The sequence below is a fragment of the Mixophyes fleayi genome, chromosome 1 (assembly GCF_038048845.1).
Source record: "Mixophyes fleayi isolate aMixFle1 chromosome 1, aMixFle1.hap1, whole genome shotgun sequence".
Taxonomy (NCBI): domain Eukaryota; kingdom Metazoa; phylum Chordata; class Amphibia; order Anura; family Limnodynastidae; genus Mixophyes; species Mixophyes fleayi.
The window spans coordinates 361,860,841-361,883,891 of NC_134402.1; the positions used below are offsets into that span (position 1 = coordinate 361,860,841).

At 38.0% G+C, this 23,051-nt stretch overlaps 1 protein-coding gene across 3 annotated transcripts in view; it reads left to right on the forward strand.

Annotated features, from left to right (window-relative positions):
• The window catches only part of WSCD2 (WSC domain containing 2), a 328,534-nt gene that overhangs the window by 270,510 nt on the left and 34,973 nt on the right, over window positions 1-23,051 (forward strand). For all 3 annotated transcript variants that reach the window (XM_075178503.1, XM_075178504.1, XM_075178505.1), the window contains 3 exons: window positions 1,558-1,679; window positions 7,473-7,647; window positions 13,747-13,911. In XM_075178503.1, the coding sequence (XP_075034604.1) occupies window positions 1,558-1,679; window positions 7,473-7,647; window positions 13,747-13,911 (462 nt within the window). The remainder of the gene's footprint in view (window positions 1-1,557; window positions 1,680-7,472; window positions 7,648-13,746; window positions 13,912-23,051) is intronic.

The window sequence follows — 23,051 nt, forward strand, 5'->3', positions numbered from 1 at the left end:
AAAAAGCTGCTTGAAAAATATCTGCACCAATAAGAAGAGTAAGCTCAACAAGTCTATATCATCCAGGAAAGAGTCAAGAGGATTTGTGAAACAGTCCTTGCGAGTCAAAATCCTAAAATAAACCATAATTTTCTATGTCAAAAACAAGTGTCAAAAGCACTGAAGTGTTTATGTACTTTCCAAACCATGGTTCACAGAATGTATCGTTAAATGATCTCTCAATGGATTAGTTACAGTTTCAAATAGACTTTCATATAGTTCATGATTTTATCATGTGCTACAAATTAGCAACAGATCAAAACTGCAGTTGCTATAATAGTTATATATTTTTTTTTTATTTTTTTAGGATTACTGTGAAAATTCCCTGACTATAATTTTATGGATAACTTCAATTTTCATGCTAATTTATGTAAATTATAGTGAACATGCCATAGTTGTGTAATAAATGTCATGCTCCTTAAAACATTGTTGCACCTTAGTAAAAGGACATGCGTTGCCGATATTAATGCCATGTCAAAATAGTAAAACAAATCTAAAACTCAAAGTATGCATATGGGAACACTGGGGGTCATTTGAGATGCTGAAAAAAAACGGTGACACACAACAAATGGGAAGATTATGAGGTTATCAATTTAATTTTGTGTAGTTTGTGTTACCTTAAAGAGAGCTGCACACTTTGCTCAAGGTAATGGACAATCCTGGTCGGACATGGCTGGGATATTCCATATGGAATGCAGGGCTATCTATGACAATGCTCCTGAATAAGATCTCGGGGGATATTACAATGAGCTGAAAGATAGAGGTTGCACATTTCTTTCTTGTTTTGTTTTGAAGGCATTTCGTTTTTATTTGGACTCCGCAGAGCTTTTGTTACAGTGAAAATTTGTCACAGTACAGATTTTGTAAAATACTGAACAAATTGAAAAGGCAGAATGCTAATGTGCATCCATTTATGTGTACAGCAGTAAAGTAGGCACAACTGAACTTAAAAAATATACTACAAAACTTATTTTAAACTGCAATATGCTAAAGTCAAGTTGTCAACTGCAGTCATACTTTAGTGAATGACTGCCTCAGCCATCCAATCAGCTGCAATTAACAATTTGACCTGGTCATTTGCAGACTTTGCTGTGCTGTTACACTTGGGGAATACTGGCAGCAGATAATGTCTTTGGGGTATATTTACTAAACTGCGGGGAAAAAGTAGAGATGTCTATAGCAACCAATCAAATTCTAGCTATCATTTTTTAGAATGTAATAAATAAATGATCTGATTGGTTGTTATAGGCAACACCTCCACTTTTTCAAAACCCCTTGGTGTTGTGGTTAGGTTAGTTTGGATTCACAGGATTCCTTCTCCTGCTGCCATAATTTGTGAATGTCGATCTCCTGTGAAAAATATTGTAGCTTTATAATTTTGGAACATGACCCTTTAGTAAACAGGAAAAGAGCATAGCAAGTATAATATTGTTACAATCTGTGCTTTGTGATGCATGTAATTAACTCCCAATATGAATTATTTTGGCTATCATTTTTTTTGTTTGCTGTTGATTGTAGATGGCAGTGCAATCTTTCGTGGATGTTTCCGTCGGCCAGACAATATATCTCTTGCTCTCCCGGTCAGCAGCGTTATGTTGAATATGTCTGTGGACAAATGTGTGGATCGCTGCACAGAAAAGGTTAGTATAAATTTGCTTAACTTTGTACATATGTCGAAACTGTGAGTTCTTATTGTGTCCTTTTCTGAAAAAAATATAACTATAAATAATTCAAAGGTTATTAGATAATCAAGGGCTGCTTTACGTACATTGTACTTCCCATAGATTGTAAGCTTGCGAGCAAGTCCTCTTACCTCTGTCTGCCTGCTAATATCCATCCTTGTTTTATTATGCTATATAAATAAATGTTAATAATAAGGGGCAAAATTTGCAATGAGCCATGGCATTCAATATTCAATTAGATCTGTACCTATCTAGTACAAGCTAGACAATGAAATTAAGTGTCTGATTCGTTTATTATGGTTCTAAATATAATGTTTACAAGTGAACACTTATGTGTGTTCTATGATGAAATACAGTTATTATAACCTGCAGATGACCCTGATTCATTTGCACCGTTTCTCAATCTTTCCATGTACAGCTACAGCTTTACAGAGTATTGCCTATAGCACACCCCATGCAGAGATGAATAAATCTTGGTTTGGTGTACAAACTTATTTGCAATATTAAACAGTCTTTTTTACCTAGTCATATACCTATCTTTCTTATTCAAATAAAAAAAATGCTTTCTGAAAGTAGAACTATGTAATATATGGCAATTTTGATCAATATGTTTAAACTATTTTTGGAGCATGTTTTTAAAAATAACATTTTAAATGACACATTTTAAAAATTTACCCTGACCACAAACTACTTGTTTAGTAATGAGTTAAACTGTTAAGTTTAGTAACTACATTATATACTGTAGCAATTAACACCTCCATAAAATGAATTAATTATTGAGTCCCACTACAACATTAATACCAGTGGTGGGTGTAATACCAATTACTGCACAGTGTGTCATTCCCTATAAGTTGTGCATTCAAGTGTGGAAAAGTGAAAACAGAAGTCCTCATAAAAAATACATTGTTAATTTAGTTAGACTGAACAGTTGAGTCTCAGCACAGCCAAGAAAAATGGATTCTTCCTAAGTGCCTGTTATTAACTATTGTGTTTCCACAAAGGACTAAACACCTGGTTCATATCGTGAACTCATTTTTTTTATTGTCTGTTAGATTTCTTGCACTCTTAAGACACGAAGTGGTGAGCCTCATAGTTGTTGATATTATCACTCCAGCCCATTAATTTGCAGAAGTGGACTGTTCACTTGGAGTTTATTGACTGTTGATATACTGGGTATAGATGATAATGGAGATGCATCATTATGGATTTCTCATCAGATAAACTTGATGGAACACTGCAGTCAAAGAACACACAGAAACTCAATGCAGCTCTTCACCAATCTTCATTTGTCCATTATAGCCGCCAGGCTTATTTCAATAATGTGCAAAATGTTACTGAGAAATATTACCAGTCTGGAACTAAATTAATGGTTGAATTGACCTAAGAGTAGTGTAACTAGAATTGTTTCTTAATTAAATTACGTTAACCAGGCCTCTGCTGGATGCACGGTAAAAATAGAAGCAGAAAATCACTGATGAAGTTAGCTGTACAATAAAAAATTGATTGCCCTCAGCTAGTTAACAAATGTGCACTCTCATGAAAATTCAAGGATTTTTTAGACCTGCCAGGAGATTGCTAATTTCAGTCTGACATGTAAAAAGGTTATTTTAGAAGAAACCATATGGATGTAGCAAACAGTAAATGTAACATATATTTATATACAAGTTAACCCGTGCATGATACTCATGCATTCTAGTCAAGTCAAGCTTCTTAAGGTCTTAAAAAGGTTCTTGTCATGCATTTGGACCTAGCCCAGGCCTCCTCAGGGAAAGAGCGTTACTTCCCGACGCAAGCGGCCTTTTTAATGTGTGTTCATGAGGTAAAATTACCTCACGAAAATGGGTTTGACCCCTCAACTTGTAAATTTAGCCTTTACTACCCCTCCCACGGGGGAAAGGGGGGATGATGGAAGTTAACTGACTTGACTATTCTAATTTTTTTGTCAAATAATGTCAGTATACCAGGGGTGGGCAAACCTGTCCTCAAGGGCCATATCCAGTTCATGTTTTTAGGATTTCTGTCTGTAGAAACAGGTGGGATAATTACTGACCCAGCCAAATAGATTAACTCAGCTGTACATGATTAAAGAAATCCTAAAAACATGAACTGGATATGGCCCTTGAGGACAGTTTTGCCCACCCCTGCAGTATACCAAATTTCAGGTCAATTGGATGAGCCCTTTCTGAGAAAATAGTTTTTTCCACACACACACACACACACACAAACGCACACCTCTACAAATGTGTGTTCATGAGGTAAAATTACCTCACGAAAATGAGTTTGACCCCTACCAAATTTCAGCCCTTTTTGAATTTTTTTCCCACACACACTAAGAATTTAGTAGGTAAGTGTATAACTCCGCCCAGCAGGTGGCGCTGCAACTTGGTTTTTTTTTCCACACACACACACAGACGCCACTAAGCATTTATATAGTAGATGGTTTGTTCAGATATCTGCTTATGGTGTAGGTGGTAAGTTCCCTTTCACATTAAAGTGTACTTGCGACCTACACAGTAAACAGCCATTTTCTGGACTAAACCATATTTGTCAAAATGCAATCTATAAGTTATATGAAGAACATGTGACTTCTTGATATAAAAAATAAGCCATATATTAACCATATCATTTACATAGTGCAGCACATGGGTGTAACCACCAGGGAGTAGTTGCTACAGTTCTGGCATAAGAGGCAGTTCATTAGAGCACTGTAGCTACCAGACCCTTGTAGCTGTCACTCTTGCTGCTTTGGGCAGTTCCCCACTGTCATCTCCTTGCCCTTAGTAGTTTGATGCTGGTTAACAGGGAGCTTAATGAGCACCAAAAATGAAGCCCCGGAATGCAGCACAAACAATGCAGCATTCTAGGGCTGTAAACTTAAATTCTGTTCAGAAGGGCAAGGGGACTCTGATATTCCCTTCCTCTCTCCCTCAGCAGCAAGTGCAGAGTGTCTTACAGTGGAGAAAGGCCACTACCATGATTAGGCAAGCAGGGGGGGGGGGGGGGTGAGGAAAAGGAGGGTACTCTTCATTTCATCCATTTACAAAGTCAGACAAGCTTTGAAATGTTTAAAATCTTCAATTTTATTACCTCATTTAAATACATTCTTCCATAAAACAATTTATACACCATATGTTAAAGGAAATCTAGTGCCTATTTAATGTCTGTCTCCTGCCATGTTCCCCCATTCAACATGCACAAGATTTGCTGATTTGGTATCCGTACCCAACCTATACCGAAAATAGAGGCACAGCCTTATACATAGAGTTGCAGGTATACAAATGCAGACTCATGATATCACATTGCCATTTGGGGGTCAGATGAGCTACATGTAGTAGAAATGAGTGACATTTTCAGAAAAATATTATCCACATTCTGCATTTGGGGATAATATTTTAAACTTTCGCCTCTGGAAATTGTGCCTAAGTGTTCCCAGCCCTACCCCAACGTACGCATAGCAGAATTAATTGATGGTCATCATCCCTAGGGGAGGGCTGGCAAGCTTTAGCCCAGGGGACAAGACTCGACTTAGTAGCCTATTTTAAATGAAAAAAATATGTAGGTGACCCAGCCGAAGGTAGCCCACTTTGGGACCAGCCTGGGGGCACATGCCCCCCTGCCCCCCAGGCCAGCCTGCTCCTGATCATCCCAGTTCTAGTCATAGATGATAAATTCAGAAGAATATGAATGTACAAATACAGTGCAAAATGTATATAAATGCTATATACATAACTATGTTTGCTGGTAGCACTAAACCTGACAAACTGACAATTATTATGATGACCCATAATGGCTACATTGTAGGGTTAAGAAATCAGAACCAGTGGGCAGGGGACAGACACATTTACATACAGTATATATTTGTTTTATTTCCTTTATTCAGATTTTAGTGTTCTATCATGATCACAGACATCTTAGTGAAATTCTGTGTAGTTTTCCAAATTGAAAAGATAAAAAAGGAATATTCTATTTTAGAACCACTATAAATCTGACATTTATGAGGTGCATATAATCCTGCACCTTGTTCCTTTCATCTTCTAAGCGTTAAATATTGCAGGTCATAACAGGTCTCTAACACATTTGACATGTTTGATTCTTACTCTTTGTGGGAATTAAAATGAGATTACATTTACTACATATGTTAATAATAATCAATTATGAATTTCTGCGTTATTATTAGATTTTTTTAGGGATTTCATGAAAATGTACAACTGTTATAAATTTGGTACTGTCTTGTAATTTTGGAAATGCAGATATGGCAACAAAGAAAAATTGCAATGGAATTAGCAACTGTAATTTGCATTATTATAGCAATCAAAATACTGATTTGAACATTATATTTTATTGTGACATGTGCTGTTATATAGGTTATTTCAGGCATCTGTGGGGTGTCCACAATTTGTCTTGAGAACGTGGCTGGTAAATAAAAATCTGTGATCCAAGTCTGTTTGATAAGCTATGAGCTGTCTCGGCTCATGGTGTTGAACTGTCTGTACCTCATAAGTGTGCACTTTCACAAATAAATTAGGTTGCAGATGGATCCATCTGTGTCTAGTAAATGTTCTGCAGAAAATAAAAGTTAAAATTTCAGCATCAAGGAGGATTTTGTTGAAGTCTATTTGTCTCTTTTAAACGGTTAATGAGGAGAAATAAGCATTTCCTACAACATGTTAATTCTGGCTTACTAAAATACCTTTCCAGGTTAGTAAATAATATCATCTAATCACTTTTCTTCTCTTCATAATGGGGTCTGTGTGAAGTAACAAAGTTTGTTAAAACCTTAATTATCTGCTATATGGTGCTAACTGCAAAATTTGGGGTTTATATCGGAACCACTGTATTATTTTACTACTTTAATTCAGTTATTAATACTTTTGGAATTTGGGTGGACCTGTTTTATGCAAACTGCAGTCCTCAATAAGGTTTTTACAAAATTTGTTATTTATTTATATAAAGCAGCAGTGCAGCAATTTGCTTTACTTCATCTAGTGCATGTTAGACAATGAAAACAGTTATCTAATTGTTTGCTATAAGATTTGCCTTTTGCATCATGTTATTATATATCCCCCAATGTGAACTTTTGAATATGTTAATAGCCAGTGGCCAGAGTGGAAATTTAAAAGTGTGGTATGAAAAATGTTATGGGAATGTAAATGAATGGAATTTGATCGTTTTATAATGAAGGCTGTAGAAGTAGCGGTATGATATACCGTCGTATACACTCCAACTTCCACCACAGTTTATAGTGTGAAATCGTGAAAACATCTCTTGTAGTAAATATCTCTACAGTTATCTATCAAATGATTAGCTGTCTATTTTAACATTCTGGGGTATATTTACTAAACTGCGGGTTTGAAAAAGTGAAGATGTTTCCTATAGAAACCAATCAGAGTCTATCTGTCATTCTGTAGAATGTACTAAATAAATGATAACTAGAGTCTGAATGGTTGCTATCGGCAACATCTCCACTTTTTCAAACTTGCAGTTTAGTAAATATACCCCTCTGTGTACAATTGTTCACAATATTCCAAAACCTGTTATGCTTAGAGCCAATGCAGCTGTTATATTCCTAAATATATAGCAGAATCGAAAATATTTCTCATTTACGTAAAAAAAACTAACTTTATCATGTAATTAAATGTCATTCTGTTTGAACAGGAAATGCGAGAGAGTGAATCACATGAGTGGTAAGATATGACATACTGTGTTCCTCTTCTATTACACTAAGTCAGTGTTCTCACTAACTTCCCACAGGAATATCCATTGGCAGTGCTTGCAGGAACAGTCTGTCACTGTGCTTTCCCCACAACTTATTTCACACTTCACGAGCGGGAGGATGAGCAGCTGTGTGCTCAGAAATGTACTGGAGAGGAATTCGAGAGCTGTGGCACACCAGATTACTACATAGTTTATCAAACACAAGTACAAGGTAGGGCTGCAGACTCACTCCATTAAGTCATTTCTAATATAATGGGTCACTATAGTGACTGGAGCAATAATGTATTGTACTTGACAGCTACATTGACTGTGCAATATTGCTGTGAAACATCCAACAAAATAAGTCTGTGTGGCCTGCAGTAATTTTATTGTATCTAAGCCATGTTTGTGGCATTAATTTCACTGTGTTTGAGACTTGTATGTGCAATGTAAAGTGTCCAAATCAAAATATGAAACAATATTCAATCACTTGCACAAGAAGCACAATATCCTTATATTTACTTATATTAATCATGGATCCTACACCTGTGGAGAACAAATAAGTATCACTAGGTTGTATATGAAAACATAAGTAACAGACACACAACTCAATAACTCAAGAATCCTTTGAGCCTGTGACAAGAAAATATAGTTCGCTCCAAGTTGACTACTAAATGGTGAGATATATATATACATCAATAACACATTTGGGGATGACACAGGGCTGTATATATATCCACTGCATACAGCTCTACCCCTAACCAGAGTATGTACCTTCAACCTGATGCTGCTATGCAGGACAACCACATAAACTAATGTTGCAGCACCAAACTTGGTTTGCTTGAAGCTCACAATAGGACAGCTTCCAACTGTCCTGATTTCGGACTGACAGTGCCGATGTGAGGAGGCTGTCCAACCGCTCAATGGTCAGCACCGTTGTCCCAAGATGTGGTAGTAGGAAGACATGTACCAGCTCTGGTGTGTACAGCAATTCAAGGGTATTTTGCTGGGGTTGATGGCATCCAAGCGCTTCCCAGAAGTGCTGGATATGGGGGCGTGTCTTTGCCCTTTGTGCTCTGGTCACACCCTAACGTGGCGTGGCCGTGCCCCCTTTTCAGATGTGGTGTTGGGAGGTATGCTATAGGACAGTGTTGGCTAACCTGTGACACTCAAGCTGTTTTGAAACTACATGTCCCAGCATACTTTGCCAATATATAGCAGCCTTTTGCTGGAAGGGTATGCTGGGACTTGTAGTTTCACAACACCTGTAGTGTCACAGGTTACCCAACACTGCTGTAGGAAGTGCATTTTCAGCTATGTAACCAATGTCTGTGCAGTAGTTTGTAGCAGTATTTATTTTTACACTGGATTACTAGAGATTGGTCGCTTTTATGGTCACTGGATTACCGGGAATTTTGGGCACTTTGTTTAACACTGAGGGACTGGGTTTTATATTTTACTGTAGTCATCTGGCAATGGGCTCCAAATTGTGCACTACCTGCTAGGAAATGGGCTCTGCACAGGGCATCATATAAGTATAGTGTGTGAGTGTATGTGTGTGGGGGGATATCTATTATAATGTGGGTTCAATATATGATAACAATATTGGGATTAATTATTGTGTTAATGGTAATCTTGATCATGGTGAATGGGGGTCACACATATGGGTGCAAATTATGCCAACTTTGCTTTGGGTGCCAAAACTATTTGTCCCATCAATGCCCTTGATACATATAAACCTCTCAAAGGGGATCATTTTTGTATATTAGCTTTAACTAGTGTATTGTAATGAAAATAATTATCTAGCTCTTGAACAAGATGAGTAGACAAAAAGGGGACTTTGATGGATTTATAGAAACAAATATTTGTAATATATTCTACATTCATTACCTCATATCCTGTAGCAACCAGTATTGTTGCCCTGTGTGTACCTTTGCAAATAGCCTTGGGCAGAGATACGGCTTCCATTTGACCTTCCCATCCTTGATTATAAAAGAGCCAGTCATAATGTTCTCTCCATACACAGTAAAAGTGTCTTCCCAACAAAATCATTATTTTGCAAATAAACCAAAAACTGTTTCATTTTAGAAATGACGTCAATATATTTGTAAATATTACTTGGTGTCCTCTGATATAAAAGTAAAATGCACAGTATGGGTCTGACTCAATTAGCTGTGAGATTCCATATTAACCACTCGGCTATGTTACCGCGTGATGTTATAGGTAATGATCTTATCTTTCCTTGTACTCCGTGTGAGCAAAACTGAGTAAGGTAATGAATAAGAGGGGTTGGGGACGATGAGTAACAGCGGTGGGGGTTGATGAAGGGTGAATGATGAAATAGCATGGCTGGGTATATGATGAAAGGGGTGAATGAATAATAGTAGTGTGGGGTACTGAAGGGGTAGTAATGAATAACAGGGGTGGGAGTGAGGAAGTAAGATAATGTATAAAGTGATGAATAACAAGTCTGGGGGAAGGTAAAGAGGAATGGTTGGAGAATGATAAGTTATTGGAATGGTGGGGAAATGAATATATGGGGCAGGGTCATGGGGCTATGGGAAATATAAATATATATATATATATATATATATATATATATATATATATATAAAATCTCTAATATATAAATGCTTAGTGGCGTCTGTCTGTCTGTGTGTGGAAAAAAAAAACAAGTTGCAGCGCCACCACCTGCTGGGCGGAGTTATACACTGACCTACTAAATTCTTAGTGTGTGTGTGGGAAAAAAAAATTCAAAAAAGGCTGAAATTTAGTAGGGCTCAAACTCATTTTCGTGAGGTAATTTTACCTCATGAACACACATGTGTAGAGGCGTGCGTTAGTGTGTGTGTGTGTGGAAAAAACTATTTTCTCAGAAAGGGCTCATCCAATTGACCTGAAATTTGGTATACTGACATTATTTGACAAAAAAATTTGAATAGTCAAGTCGGTTAACTTCCATCATCCCCCCTTCCCCCCATGGGAGGGGTAGTAAAGGCTAAATTTACGAATTGAGGGGTCAAACTCATTTTCGTGAGGTAATTTTACCTCATGAACACACATTAAAAAGGCCGCTTGCGTCGGGAAGTAACGCTCTTCCCCTGAGGAGGCCTGGGCTAGGCCCAAATGCATGGCAAGAACCTTTTTAAGACCTTAAGTAGCTTGATTTTACTAGAATGCATGAGTATCATGCACGGGTTAACTTGTGTGTGTTTATATATATATATATATATATATATATATATATATATATATATATATATATACACCAAACAACTGCAACACAGTTGGAAAAATGAAAAGAAATCATGATTCCATTATACACCACATAACTGGAACACTGAAAACACTGTCCTGAAATAGGTTTGTTTGGGTGGGTGAGAGGGTGCCAAAAATATTTGTAGCCCTGAGCTCCATTTGGTCTAGAAATGGCCCTGCAAACAGGTTGACTAGTTTTAAAAACAAGTGGTTTGATTTCGCACAATTATAAAAAAAAATATATTAGTTTCATATTCTCATGAAATGTATTCACACAAGAAAAGCTTGGGTGATGTTCCATTTCCACTGCAGTAGTTGGATGCTGGCCACTTACACAGAGAGGGGTCATTGAAGCCTTCATCATCATCATCATCATTTATTTATTAGTCTTATTAAGTGATAGGCTGTCTGTCCATATGTGTTTTTTATCAAACCATATGTACTACAGAAAACACAATCTGAACACAAAATAAGACATGCCCTCTTTTTTGCCTACAGGTTTTGTATTGGGATTTGGCGCAGGCAGTTTATCAATCAGTAGGCATCAATGCCCTATTTCTGTGTCTGCAGTCAACTTCCAGCTATAATAGAGAGATGAACACTTATCAGGCAAATTGGAAACTGCACTAGTATTTATATATAGACAATATATTGTTTTATTTGATACAGTGTATACCAACAAAATACATTTGTTTATTAGATTTTAAGTAAAACATTTAAACCTGTTTCTTTTGCATCCTGTATTTACATGTTTTTAATGTTTTGGCATAAAATTCACTCATATACAATGCAAAGTCATTTAGAGTATCGAATGACTATCATGAAAATTGTGTTCTATAATTTTTTATCAAATGTTGCTTTATGTAATCGTAATCAAGAGTTGCCATGGGAAAGATTAATCCCAAATGAAAAGCGAATCAAAATATGGAGATCTTGCTATTGCCTTAAGTTAAATACTCAGACTGTAATTGAATATCAAATTGAAGGACGCTCACATTAGTATGGAACAATAGATCTGACATTAGAAGAATTTAAAGACTGCAGCTCCACAAAATGATGCACAGTGGATATCATTTACGATGTATCGGAGCAGAGCAAAAATGTTAGCACACAAGCATGTAGTACACAAGCTTGTGCAGTAACCCCATGCTTGTGTGTATTCCTACATTACGGATAACTGTATCCTTCATCAATAATACCCTGAAATGGTTTGCACCCCTTGTTGTACTGAAGAGTAATCATATGCACGCGTTCATGAACTGGATGCAAAAATAGATATTTTTACAGAATTATTTCATGTTTGATGGAATCCTTACATGGTAGTTTTGTTTATACATGTGAATATATTGTTTTATTATTGTTATTACTCTATTACGTCTTGGAGCACTGAGTTCTGACTGGTTCCATTGCATCAATGCATTCAAATTATCTGTATGGAAACCGCCAAGGCTGTAACGGTAAAATACAGTATTTGAGAGCACAAAATATTTAAGGAGTATGGAAGAAAGTGAAATAGTAGTTCCACAATAGAATAGTCAAACCCACATTTTACATTTAGACTTTATGCATTCTATACTTTCAATCTTTCCCTAATGCATTGCTCTAATCTTATACTACCATTTGACACGTTTTATACTATAACATTTTCTCGGACACAGTATTTTAAATTATCCTAGTGCTGCACAGTGCAACATAATAAACTTGGGCTGTCAATAGTAAATTGTGCTGTATGGTCTTTCCTTACTCTTTCCCAGATTTTATACAAATTTGTTCTTGGCCTATCGAAAAAAGTTAAATTTGGGTCTGATCGTATAAATAAACCACCCAAATTTGCTTTTCTTTCTAAAACTTAAAATGAAAAATTGAATTAGTAAAGCTCAGTGAGGGCCATATTAGCCATCAATTGGGAGCTGGGGGGGGGGGGGGGGGTGTGGACACACACTTCAAAGTATTCAATATTGCTAAATTATTCATTAAGTATACAAACTGCTTTTTTTATCCATTGGCAATTGGTAAAATAATTTAAGACATAAAATTGTATTTATGTGTGCACCTGTGATACTTCATTTCAGGACATTCACGGGTGCCTTTGTTTGGTGGCATTTTTCCAAACTGATAGTGGGGCATCAATTAATCTTCCCATTCAAATGGTTTAATGTATTTCCTCTAATTCCATCAAAAACAAAATAATTTGTCTTGGGTTTAATTAGCCTTTACAATTTCAGAGGAGGCCATGTAGAGCCCAAAACACCAGTTGGATTTGTCTGTTCTAAGTGAATGGAATGGACAACATTAGAATATGATCTTCAGTATAAGGCAGCAAACACTCTACTAACAGAATGGCAAAACAAGAGACAAATAGAGGTCTATAGTGTAAAATGAAAGACCACTGCTTTGGTTAAAATTAATAAGTTAAGAAAGATGTCCTGCAGAATAACATGGAAATTAGATAGCAACATCATAACAAAAGTAACATTAAATAAAGATGGGACTACCAATATTTCAGTTCAAGCAGCGCCCAATCTAGTCAATAATTGAAAATATTTACATGAATAATACAGTATTTTCTTTCTCCAAGAGATAAGCAATCTATGTCTCTCCAGCTGTTGTGAAGCCATGCTGGGAGTTGCAGTTCGACAACAGCCAGAGACAAAGATTACCTAAGCCGGCTTTAGCCTATCTTTCTAACAGTATGTCTTCAATATTCATAAAATCTCACATTTGGAGAATTCCCATCATAAAAGATGCTGTGAAATCAGCTGCTCACACCCCATAGTTATAATTCCTGACATTTACATAAGTTAATATTTCTTTAATACACTGTATTATGAATTCTATGTTTTCCTTAGAAATGGAAGCTCTACTTTTAAAGAGCTTTTGTTTCCCAGGGCCACATTGTTATTGCAAACTCTACCTGGCCTAAAATATCTTAGATCTTTGCTCATATTTGTAATGATGACTTTATTTTGTGAAACACTTTGATGACGTAACAGTTGAACTTCCTCTTTTGGATGGAAAGGTGCTAAAAGTTAATGAAAATGTGTTATAATGTTACTTTTATTATTTTTTCCAGATAATCGGTGTATGGACAGAAGGTTTTTACCAAATCGTGCTAAACAGCTTATAGCCTTGGCAAGCTTTCCTGGTGCCGGGAATACTTGGGCCAGACACCTAATTGAACTAGCTACAGGCTTCTATACTGGTAGCTATTATTTTGATGGATCCTTATATAATAAAGGTGGGTTGAAACATAAAGTGTAAGTATCCAAACAGATTGTGCAATGCAAATGAGAACTTTCTGCCTTTCCATCTGTGCTATTGAGCACAAGCGCTCAGAAAAGGTCAGCATCTGTGAGTCTTAACGCTCCCCAGACAACAACAACAAAAAAAACAAAACAATTTTACGGTGGACTGCTCACTCTGAACTCCAGTTGTAATGTGTGGGCGAGCCGAGTAAGTAATCATCAAAGTTTTAAGTATCAAAATCAACTGTCTACCAAGAGACACCTTTTATTGCAGATTAATTTGGAAATTTTCTTTTTCTTTTCTTACATTTGATACATTTGAGTTTGACGTTTTACACATATCACAGTTTAGTATTATTTGGTATTATAAATGAAAAACACTAGTAGGTTAATTGACTGCTATCAAAATTGACCCTAGTCTCTCTCTGTCTGTCCTTGTCTGTATGTATGTTAGGGAATTTAGACTGTAAGCTCCAATGGGGCAGGGACTGATATGAATGAGTTCTCTGCAGGGCTGCCAAGAGGAATTCAGGGCCCCGTTACAACAAATTCATGGGCCCCCCATTATAGTCGAGTATGCTAAAAAAAAACAACTCGGAGTTGTGGTCATGCATTTGGGGGCGTGGCAAATGCGCCATTGGGTCGTGGCTAGCGCATTGTGAGGATACCACCCTTAGCTGGGATGGAAGTTACCCTCTGTGGGATTCAACTCACTCGGGTAGACCAGTATATATCCAAAATAAGACTTTATTATGACAGCACAACACCACAAGACGTTCACAAGTTACAGGGTAAATGGTAGCACGTCTCCTCCAGCAGCCTCCTGCAGTCAGCACTCCAAAGTCATAATCTCTGTCCCTTTCAGGGTCTTATCCTCCCGCAATATTACCACTACCGTTTAGCAAAACAGTTTTGGTGTCTCCTAGCCTGGGTTACTAGCTCACACCAACCCTATCCTGGTAGGGTTCCCTCCAGCGGCACCACAGTGCCTGGCCCAGAGTCCTTTTCACTGATGTCTTCTAAACCAGGATCCTCCAAACTAGCATCGCTCTCCTGGCATTCTCCTCCCCTATATTATTTTCTCTGTTCCCAGGAAGTAGGGTCAAAACTCCCCTTTACAGAAGGGGCCTCCCAGTCAACAATTTAGCTGCTAGACACACTGTCCCTGTTACCTTGATTAGACAATAGAATGGCTTGACTCAATTAGCTGTTTTGGCTGGATACACTACACATGGGGTTACAATAGTACATCAAGGAATAACACTGCACGCTTACATGGAACAATAAGACTTTTGACACATTATATCAGCAGGGTTACACAATATAAGTCTGTGATACCTTTTGATACAATTACATTTATATTGACCCATATTGATACATTTCCCCAATGCTATTTCAACCAATATATTACTGTGGAAGCACATTACATATGAGTAGAAGTTCTAACCTCATTACCTCTCAGGTTATCTGTTGACCTAGCTAATTAGCATGGGCTGCCAGCTAGTTAACTCAGACATTGTTCTGATTACAAACCTCATCTCAGCTGCACCCCATACAATACACATTTGAGATAAATGGTAATTACATTAGCTAACACAAGCAAAATGACTGCTGTTGTTCTGATATTTTCACACAGTATGGCAATATTGTTTCTATTTATACTACATACAATATCACAGGTAATAGTATGGGCAAAATGTATCCAATAACATGAAATAATAATACACATAATACACCAATGCTCTGGTGTATATACTTAGACTGGGCCAAGGATTAAAAAGTACAATAAACCGTGAGAAATGGGTGATGATTACATAGTTCTCAGTCCAGTAGCACCCCGTTTCCTCACACGCATCAAAATCAATAGGATCTCAATTCGCCGTAGCGTCACATATGTCCAAGCACTCCTGACTTTCAGGACATCTAGCACCACAGTGTAGTATAGAAACAATGCAGTGTGTACACACAGAGTTCAGTCTTGGCCTGCACCTTACATTGGGCACAACACTCACCAAAAATTGCCATTGTCCCTACTAGAATCACAACATTTCACATACTGTCCTGCTCTCTCCTACCTGTTGTTCTCACTTTCACCACCTGTGGCTGCATGTTTCTGTAGTTGCGGCTTGTCTGGATCCTGGAATGCTGGGGGCCCTATTTGGAAAAAAATGGCTACATTTAGATAATTCCAACCCTGGCATTAAATCAATACCACCCACGATTAATAATTAGGCCTTCTTCCAGCTCCAATATTACAAAAATGTGCCCCTTCATCATCGCCATGCCTTATGATCAAACTGCGCCCTCCATGCTGCTTTTGCCCCCTTCACCTGGCTCCCCTTCATAACACTATACTATGCTGCTCCCCCCCTTTCTCAATCCCACTGTGCCATGCCTCCCCCCTTTTTAATCCCACTGTGCCATGCTGCCTCCATTTTTTAACCCCACTGTGCCATGCTGCCGCTGTTTTTTAACCCCACTGTGCCATGCTGCCCCCTGTTTTTTAACCTCACTGTGCCATGCTGCCCCGTTTTTTAACCCCACTGTGCCATGCCTCCCCCCTTTTTAACCCCATTGTGCCATGCTGACCCCTGTTTTTTAACCCCACTGTGCCATGCCTCCCTCCTTTTTAACCCCATTGTGCCATGCTGACCCCTGTTTTTTAACCCCATTGTGCCATGCTGACCCCTGTTTTTTAACCCCACTGTGCCATGTTGGCCCCTGTTTTTAACCCCTCTGTGCCATGCTGCCCCCTCGTTTTTTAACCCCTCTGTGCCATGCAGCCCCCTTGTTTTTTAACCCCTCTGTGCCATGCCCCCTCATTCTTTAACCCCTCTGTGCCATGCCCCCCATTTTTTAACCCCTCTATGCCATGCTGCCCCGTTTTTTAACTCCTCTGTCATGCTGCCCCCCCTGTTTTTTAACCCCACTGTGCCATGCTGATCCCTGTTTTTTAACTGCTTTTTGTCATGCTGCCCCCCCCCCCAGTTTTCCTCCCTTCACTTACCTTTTCTTCTCTCTTCCCTCTTGGTCTTCTCTGCTGCTCTGTGCTCCATTGCTCCAGACTGAATGCTGGGAGTGACATGATGACGTCACACCCGGCATTCAGACAGTCTGAATGGAGCACAGAGCAGCAGAGAGGAGGGACGCCGGCGCCGCAATCACGTGAGTATGTTTTTTGTTTTTTAACTACCCTGCTCCCCCCACCAACAACCGAGCCCCCCCATCCCCGCTGCAAAAAAAAAAGAAAAAGAAAAAATGTTGTTTGGAAAAAAAAAATGAAAAAAAAAACATTGTCGGCGCAAGGGCCCAGGCTGGGCCCCCTGACATTCCCGGGCTCGGGTAATTAGTACCCCCCCCTCTCAGAGGCCCTGGTTCTCTGTACAGTGCTGCGAAATCAGTGGCGCTATATAAATAAATGGTGATGATGATGAATATTATATTATTATTAAATAATAATTTTAAAATAATAGAGCTGATAGTGTTAATAGGTTCCATGATTGTGAGTCATATGTTGAAATTTATTATTTATTATTGTGTTTATAGTTTTTACTTGTCTTTTTTTAATCTGTCTTTATTCCTTATTTATTTGCTGAAAAGGCAGAAGGATACTGGATAATGCTAAAATAATCCTACTTAGGAGGTTTTCTAATATGGTACTAATGGATCATGGAAGGAACTAATGGATAGACACAGCAAATATAATGGTGGACAATTAGTATAGATGATAGAGAATACATATTGCAGCATGCTGTACATGTGATTATATTGCAAAACATGTATTGCACCATTGGGTAGTGTATTATGCACAATATTATATTTTATTAACCAATTTAATTCTTACATTGCTACATGTCAGCATTTTGTAATTGTAGGAAGAAGGTGCATGACAAATCCCACATACCCTGTCTATGGTACTGTTACCACTTTTGCAAATGTGTGTACATGGTATGGCTGTGTTTTTTGGACATAATGTAGCAATTTTATTTATTTTTGTTTGTTGTTTATTTCCACTGTAATGTATTATCTGCCATAATTGTCATAAAATCACCAGTTTAATAAAGAACAATCCAGTCAATTTTAAATTTCCAGAATTCCTCTCTCCCCATCTAAAAAAATAATGGAAATTCAATGTCTCATAGTTTTGTATATAATCGCCACACTATGTTGTGTGTCAAGTGCAGCCTATTGGAAGGCGCCCAGCCGGTAGTTAGTGGGGGAATTCACATGTGGTTGTTTGAGTATTTTACCAACCCTGATGATATCTGGCATTGGGGCTATTCTTGCAAGTCAAATTGCATTTCTTTAATTATTTTCATTTTTTTGTGCCCTGTCCATGGTTCTGATCAATGCATTTTTACAGGTAAAGATTTGTAGATCAAGGCTTTTCTTGTAGGGCTAAAGTACCTTATTGTGTTACGATTTTATTTTACTTTCATCCATTATGTCCTCAGTTTTGAAGTTGGTGTGGATAGTATAACCTGTAGCTAATTAAATCATAATAATGTTCACAGTAACAAAGTATTTTAGGAAAATGAACTCTTGTGGGAGGCAGTAATCTCTCCACGTATGTGATTGTGTAAATGGAGGAAAGGATTGCTTGTGTCAGCACCACGGATGGTACTATGATGTGAGGAGGGTAATGGATAAAAGCAGAAAAGCACAGCCTGAGAAACAGATAGTGGAAGGATCAGGGTCCCCAACAGCACAGGGTAGTGACTGAGGAAATTAAGAACAGCAGATTGATAAATCTATTGGAGGTTATATATCAGTCCCAGAAACATATAGATATGATATTTGGAGGTCCAGCACAATCCTGTTCCTAATGAACTGAAATAATTATTACCCATAGTAGACTCGCTCATTTTAAAATTAGAATATTTCACTTTTTAATGTTGTATTTTATTGATATATAATAAAAGTTATATTTTATTTAAGTTTATGTTTCTGTCTACTGTCCCAATGATTACACATTGAATTTATTGAGGACCATTTAGTGGTAATACATGCAACTCATTTTTTCCTCACAGTTGTTTTCTCTCATACTTCATCTTAAATAGTTGCTTGGATGTTCTCCAAACTAGAATAAATGCACCCCCCAAGAATTTAATTGCCTTTAAGTATGGGTCCTCATGACAAGCATAAAACCAATGATGTACTAAAATTAATAAAGAACACACACTCACATTAGTCCCTGCCCCATTGGAGCTTACAGTCTAAATTCCCTAACATACACACACAGATAGAGAGAGAGAGAGAGAGAGAGAGAGAGAATAGGGCCAATTTGATAGTAGACAATTAACTTACCAGCATGTTTTTGGAGTGTGAGAGGAAACCGGAGCACCCGGAGGAAACCCACGCAAACACGGGGAGAGCATACAAACTCCACACAGATAAGGCCACGGTCGGGAATCAAACTTATGACCCCAATGCTGTGAGGCAGAAGTGCTAACCACTAAGCCACCGTGCTGCCCAGAAAAGTATACAAGAAACCAACAATGTACAAGAAAAAAAAGTATGTATGGAAGACCAGCACTAAATCCAAACAGCATATACATGTAGAAAATATATAGGACAAGAATATATTTCAAAAGATAATACAATCTGGTTAAAATTGCAACAGAGATTCAGTCACTGCACCATCCATGATAGAAAAATCCAGTATTCAGATTTTTCAATCTCTGCCACACTGGTGAAGCTCTGTTCAAATTCACAAGATGTGGTGGGCACTGGGCACAATGAAATATCAAAATAGATAAATATCCAAAAGTTCAGTTGTATTTATTAAATGCAATGAAATCCAGGATATAAGTAATTGCATTCACATTTTCTGTTGATACAACATCTGAGATCACTATGGCTGTTCCTCCCCACTGCTTCATGTAAGATTTGGTCGACCATTAACAGAAGCAGCACTCTGCTATGTATTTTAAAGAAGAAAGTATACCTCAGTATCGCATATTCAGTGGGTTTTTTTTATCTGAAAAAAGGTACCGATACTAACCTAAAGCTACAAGTTCATACAATATTTATAGTAGCTTCTTTACTTTACACAAGTTTTCAGATGCACCCTCAGCTTCTTGTCATTGCTGCTTGCAGAATGATGTCCCCGCAGCAGTCATCATTTTATGAGGAGGCCTAATGTTCACTTAGATCAATTCACGTCCACACAGTCACATGTGCTCGTACAACTCTGAATTTCCTGTTATGAGAATTATTATTATTATTGTTATTATCATTGATTTGTAAGGCGCCTCAGTGCTCCACAGCACCATATAGTAGGGAAAGCAGTACAAACATAAAACAGGGACAAAATAAATATAGACATGACAACATAGGGTGTGGAGGACCCAGCTCATTAGAGAGCTTACTTTCTAAGTGGAAGAGTGCACAGCTGAAAGAAGAGTAGCAAATGTGTTTCAGAGTGGACATTGGGACAGTTGTGAGAGTACATTAGTGTGAATAGTGTTATTGGGAATAAGGTCACCTTTAAAAAAGAGATGAGGTTTCAAAGAGTGTCTAAAGATTTGAAGGCTGTGGAAAAGTCTGATTGAGCGTGGTAAGGAATTCCATAAGTGGGGAGCAGCAGGGAAGAAGTCTTCTAAGCGGGAGTGAGAGGTGGTTACCAGAGACAAGACAAGGCGCAGGTCAGAGGTAGATCTAAGAGGGCGGGAGGGAGAGCATTTTGATATGAGATTACAGATGTATACAGGGGTAGTGTTGATGAGGACTTTGTAGGTGAGGGTGAGCCAGTGTAGGGATTTGCAAAGTGGGGCAGCAGATGTGTAACAGTGAGAGTGAAAGATCAGTCTTGCAGCAGCGTTTAGGATGGATTAAAGTGTGGATATACGGGTGTCAGGAATATCATATAGCAGGAGGTTGCAATAGTCAAGACAGGAGATGATGAGAAAATGAATAAGAGTTTTGGTAGCATGTTGAATAAGAAAAGGGCGTCTTCTGGCAAAGTTTTTAAGGTGGAGTCAACAGGACTGGAAGAGAGTCTGGATGTGAGGAATAAAGCAGAGGGCAGAGTCAAGTGTGACACCAAGGCAGCAGGCTTGGGAGACTGAGGAAATGATACTAAAAAAAATGTGCTGATACTGCGTACCGTTGGGTACCGTCACAAAACATGCTCTGCCTCTTCTGCTAAAGCACCCCAGATATATAACTTATCATTTCTCATTTTTCTATCTTTTTAGATTTACTATTAAGCTAAGCTGACATATGCCAAAAGTGGTTTCATTCTGATATTTGGTACATGAGTAAAATTAACTCTTTACCAACTCTGGCAGCAATGCATTTGGCCCAAACGGTGCCAAGTATCGCTTTAACATCTGTACTTCATACAGAAGGGCAAGGTAGGTCAGGCAAAACTGAACTACTGTGAACCCACTTAACAATCAACAGAAGAATAGGCAGAACTTGTTCTACTCAAAGATATTTACCTGCAATCTCCCATGGAATCTCAAGCCTTGATTACATCTATTCATTTAAAGCCCTGTCCTTATTCTTCATCTTCCACAATGAGTTTATGATTTGAAATATTCCCTTGTACTTTACAAATGTCAAGCAGATTTCAATGTGTATTCTGGCGTTTTTATTTTTTTTGCTTATTTGACTAGGCAACAATGTATCCAGGCAACTATTACATTAGCCACCATGCTACTCTTCTGCCTGGCATAGAAAGAAAAACAAATTACATATCCATAATTGATGTAATACAGCTACTTACATCTTATGTTTCCGCTGGCTAGAATCATTTGCTCCAAGATTGTTTGTTTATTTGCACATTGTGCTCCTCTCCCCATCTCAGTAAGGACTTTGGGTCATTGATATTGAATTGGTATCTGTCAGCGCAGACAATTTCATTTAAAGCTTAAATGGATATGTAGAAAATAAGCTTGGAAAGCAAATACAGTAAATGTAATTCCTTTGTCCCTTTGGTAAGAACAATGTAGACTATAAGACACATCAAACAAAACATAGACAAATGCTGTCTGGCTGGGTAGAAAAAAAATCTTTCAATCTACAAAACATCTTTACAATACTAATTGCACAATTGCACTTTATCCAATAATAAGATAATAGAATAATATACCGCAACAAGACTACTGTGGTGAAGTTGAAATAATGTATATCTTGGGCTTCCTATATATAGCTGTGATAAAATGACTGCTCGTTATTTAAAGGGAACTTTAAAGGGAAATTGTCAAAGTGTAATCTTTAATAAAGTGAATAGTGTGTTTTTTGCAGTATGTTAGCAAATATAATGATTTCATTCAGTCTATTGCTTTGATATGATGACCCTTTCCTTTAGTGTGCTATGGTTGGATAGACCCAGGGGCAGATTTATAGAAACAAGAGTAGCAGTGATGGTTGTGAATGATGTGAGTCAGCTAGGTAAACTGTGACCGGTGGCATTGACAGCAACCAATCAATCTGCACCACTGCTTGCTGTCTGAGCACCAATGCAAGTATTTTTCAAACATTTGTTTGCAATAAGCTGTGTCTACTGCAGTGTTTTCAAGTGCAGCGGATAGTTAGTAGTTTTCTGTTGCTTCTAGATTTCTGTAAAGAAAGGAACAAAAATAAATGATGATGATGATGAATCTTCTGTGCAGCGAGTAGACCTGTAGATAAACGTTAATTTGATCCTGGTAAAGATAGGCTCACTTTAACTTGTGCAATTAAACAAATTCAGGCTTCGTTAGCAATGTATCTGAAGTCTCATACAGGAGCTCATTTACAAGAGCAGAATGGCAGCTCTGCAGTGTAAATGCATGGATCTGCTGTGTGCCATGACATCATCTTCATCAGCTATTTATATAGCACTACCAATTCTGTAGTGCTGTACAGAGAACTCACTCCCATTGGCCCCATTGGAGCTTGCAGTCTAAATTCCCTAACATACATACACAGACAGATAGAGAGACTAGGGTCAATTTGATAGCAGCCAATTAACCTATCAGTATGTTTTTGGAGTGTGGGGGGAAACCGGAGCACCCGGAGGAAACCCAGGCAAACACAGGGAGAACATACAAACTCCACACAGATAAGGCCATGGTCGGGAATCAAACTCATGACCCCAGTGCTGTGAGGCAGAAGTGCTATTCACTAAGCCACTGTGCTGCCC